Raw genomic sequence first — 3,699 nt, 5'->3', positions numbered from 1 at the left:
CAATAATTTCAATCATTATTCATCTACATGACATCTAAGTCATTTTTTTTCCCAAAAATAATGGATCACATGTTGATCATGGATCATAATTATCGGTCGGTATTGATTGAGCACCGACCGAAAATATTGACTAAACATACGTCATTTTTATATACCCGAGTCGTAAATGAATTTGTGGAACTAGTCACCTAACGTTCCATCCCGACAATATTAAGAATCTGATTGTAAAACAAAGTTAAGCTCGGATTATTTGTTTCTGTAAGATAATATGGCGTCAAAAAGTCAATTGATGCATATATATGATTGATATCCTCATGGGCGGACCGAGTAGTACGACCATGGGTGACCTTCCCCCAACCCCATCCTTCCGGTATAGATAATATGGCGTCAAAGAGTCAATTGATGCATATATATATATATGATTGACATCCTCAGGGGCGGACCGAGTGGTACGACCATGGGTGACCTTCCTCCCAACCCAATCCTTCCAGCAGCATATATAGCAGTAGTATATAATCTCTGTATATTAGTTGTATAATCAATTTTAAATCTGAATATGACTCCATCGGCCCATCTTTGTTTATTGCGTTTTTTTGTTAAAAACGCAATACCTACCATTAATATATCCTTAAATACATAGAATTATATAAAATTATTGTTGTTGTATAAAATTATTGTTGTTGTATTTATGGACTTTCAAAACTTATATATTAGATAAATCAGAACATTTGTTTGTATGCTGCAGCACGATAATGTCTGCATGTGCAACCAGATTAAAATATATAGCTATAATATAAAACATGAGAATCGAAGATAGGAACGTCCACAGGAGTGTAATTGGATTGTATTGTGACCTAAGCCTTTAAAATAATTAATTTTTTGAAAATTTGACTTCAATAATAATATCTACTGCCCTACTAGGCACCCGCACAGGCGTAGATATTATCCAGCCCACACTGGCCGGTCCCATTTTGTTTGAATCACTTTTTTTTTTCTGAATCTTTCAAAAAGAATAGAATAAACATATCATTTTTTTAAGGTCATTATTTATGTGGTTAAAAATAAGTCAAGCAAAGCAAATATATAGATCAAACACGAAAGAAAAGCAAATATATAGATCAAACACAAAAGCAAGCAATTACGACTTATCCAAATACTTAAAACAACAGAAAAGTAAACAAGCCTTATTGAAACAGTCTGCATCACAACTAAATACAAAATACTATGGCTTGCCGCACGCTTCCAATCCTCTGTCAATCCAGAGTAATTGACAGTATACCATTAAATGGACGGAAATGGACTGAGCCTCGCAACTGGAATGCAAATCAGAGGGTGCACCCTTTCAAGCACAAGAGCTCTTCCTTCATCCATCTTCACCGGGGGAATACTATCATTCCCTTCACCTTGCACATTCCATTCGAAGCATTGTATCATCGCGGCAATCGTTGCTTGTATAACCTTGAGTGAGAGTGAGATACCAGGACAGGCTCTTCTTCCGCTCCCAAATGGCAAAAGCTGGTAATGTTGCCCGCGAATATCCATGTGGCCAGCTGATCCAGTAATTCCATTTTCACCGCTTGTCTTAAGAAACCTTTCTGGTATAAATTCAAGTGCATTTTCCCAGTGTGTTTCGTCTCGGCCAATAGCCCAGTCGTGAACAAGTACATTTGTTTTGGCTGGTATGTGGTAGTTTCCAATGACGATATCCTCACTTGCTTGTCTTGGGATTAGAGGAGAGGCGGCGTGAAGTCTGAGAGTTTCCTTTACAATAGCTTGGAGATAAGGGAGATTCACAAGATCGGATTCTTGGACTAATCTGCTCTTGCCAACAACACTATCTATCTCCTGTCGAGCTTTGTCCATGATCATCGGGTGGTTGAGTAACTCGGCTAGTCCCCATTCAGTCACGTTAGCCACTGCCTCTGTTCCCGTCGTAAACATATCCTGCATTTTACAACAAAAAACAAACAAATTCATTAAGAGAACGTTGGAAACATGCACTTGATTTCAAATGACAAGATTTGTGTTATTATTTCAAATTTTCAGATTTATACTAATGTCTGAATTTCAAATGAAATTCAAAATTCAAATTCTCAAACAGGTTATTTTTTCAAATTTAGAATTTCAAATGAAATCCAGGTTCCCAAACGTACCATAATAATCTTTCTGTGTAAACCTATGGTTAATATTAGACCAAAATGACCAATGTTAATCTCTACTTGTTGGGGCAAGTAAAAGTTAGTGTTTACCAGAATGATAGCCTTGATTTTATCCATGTTCAACCTGAACTCCGCTTTCTCATCTTCATACACATCAAGTAAGAGATCAAGAAAATCCTTGTCTGCAGCAATCTTCTCTTGTGTCTTTCTGATTTCTCTGCGCTCATCTATAATACTTTGAGCTAGTCTGTCATACCTAGCGCGGACATCCACTAGCCTCTTCTTTATTCTCTGCAAATCCAAAAACTTGTAAAACCATACATAATCTGCGGGATTAAACTCCCCTAAAAGCTTAGAGATTTCTTTAATCATCTTCCTCATTTCCCCTGCTTCATCATCCGTGTCTGAACACCTCTTGCTCATAATCATGTTCGAAATCACATTGTTAGTGATCCTTGTAATCACACCTCCGACATCGACGGCCTCAACAGCTCTGGCCTTTTGCAGCATTTCTTTCACCATACTCTCAATCTCAAACCGTCTAACAGTGTGAAGAAAATCTAGAGATTGACCGCTAAGAAGCTCAGACATGCACAATTTCTTCACAAATCTCCAGTACGGTCCATAAGGAGCGTAACTGAAGTCCTGTGAATGGTAGCTCAGGTACTCCGAGGCCATTGATTCAGGCCGGTTGGAGCATGATAATTCGTTCGTTTTAAGAAACTCTTTAGCCATTTCAGGTGAAGAGATGATAACACAAGGGTTATTGCCAAGGTAGATATGGTATAAAGGTCCATACTTGACCGCGAGCTTGTAAAGAGCTTGATGGGGTATAGGGGCAAGAAGGTGCAGGTGACCGATGATTGGGAGCCTGGGAGGTCCAGGAGGCAGCCTAGAGCTGGTTCGAGATTTGAGTATGGCTCGGAGTATTATTAGAGCAGGGATGAGCCAAATACAAACTTTAACTACAGAATCTTGAAATCCTGCAGTTAAAATTGAACTTGGAGAGAAATAGAGGGAATCAGTGCCGTTAGCCATTGCTAGCACTTGGGGTGTCAGGGTTGTAGTGATGATTTGAGTACACGGGACTTGCACTATATATACACAAAAAAACTTGGTGCTCTACTTGTAAAATATTCATGCTGCTTAATATTTTATTAAATCTTCTGACTTACAAGTCATTATAACATTGATTTTGTAATTAATTTTAAGTGGACTTCACGTGAGCTCAAATTATCAGATTTTAAAATAACCAAATTATCAAAAACCTCACAAAAATAAAAATGATCAATTTAATTATTATTTAGAATATTTATCATTATATTTGAATATTATATAGATATATAATTTAATATTTGAATATTACTTAAGTTATATTATATATTATAAATAATACCGTACTTAGTAGCGGTAACATTCAAGAATAATATGTAAATCTTTATAAATAATATTTAAACTTCTTGGACTCGTATTTAAAAATACTTGTAACTGATTTAAATAATCATTTGAGACCGTTTTAAGTTCGGTAACCAACTTGATA

At 36.6% G+C, this 3,699-nt stretch overlaps 1 protein-coding gene across 1 annotated transcript; it reads right to left on the bottom strand.

Annotated features, from left to right (window-relative positions):
* Positions 1-1,084: 1,084 nt before the first annotated feature.
* Positions 1,085-3,245, bottom strand: LOC108195401 (cytochrome P450 93A2). Its single transcript, XM_017362359.2, has 2 exons — positions 2,250-3,245; positions 1,085-1,944 (listed from the first exon to the last, which is right to left on the bottom strand). The coding sequence occupies exons 1-2, from the start codon at positions 3,195-3,197 to the stop codon at positions 1,282-1,284; spliced, it is 1,611 nt and encodes a 536-aa protein (XP_017217848.1). The 5' UTR covers positions 3,198-3,245; the 3' UTR covers positions 1,085-1,281.
* Positions 3,246-3,699: the final 454 nt, after the last annotated feature.

This window comes from Daucus carota, chromosome 7, assembly GCF_001625215.2.
Source record: "Daucus carota subsp. sativus chromosome 7, DH1 v3.0, whole genome shotgun sequence".
NCBI lineage: Eukaryota > Viridiplantae > Streptophyta > Magnoliopsida > Apiales > Apiaceae > Daucus > Daucus carota.
Note: the sequence above shows the minus strand (reverse complement) of the source record. Positions and strands in the feature narration are given on the sequence as shown.

Excerpts from the sequence above, each read along its gene's own strand:
- LOC108195401 (XM_017362359.2), bottom strand. The coding sequence starts at position 3,197 with ATGGCTAACGGCACTGATTCCCTCTATTTCTCTCCAAGTTCAATTTTA. Across the intron at positions 1,945-2,249 it reads AAATCAAGGCTATCATTCTG|GATATGTTTACGACGGGAAC; the intron begins GTAAACACTAAC and ends TGTAAAATGCAG.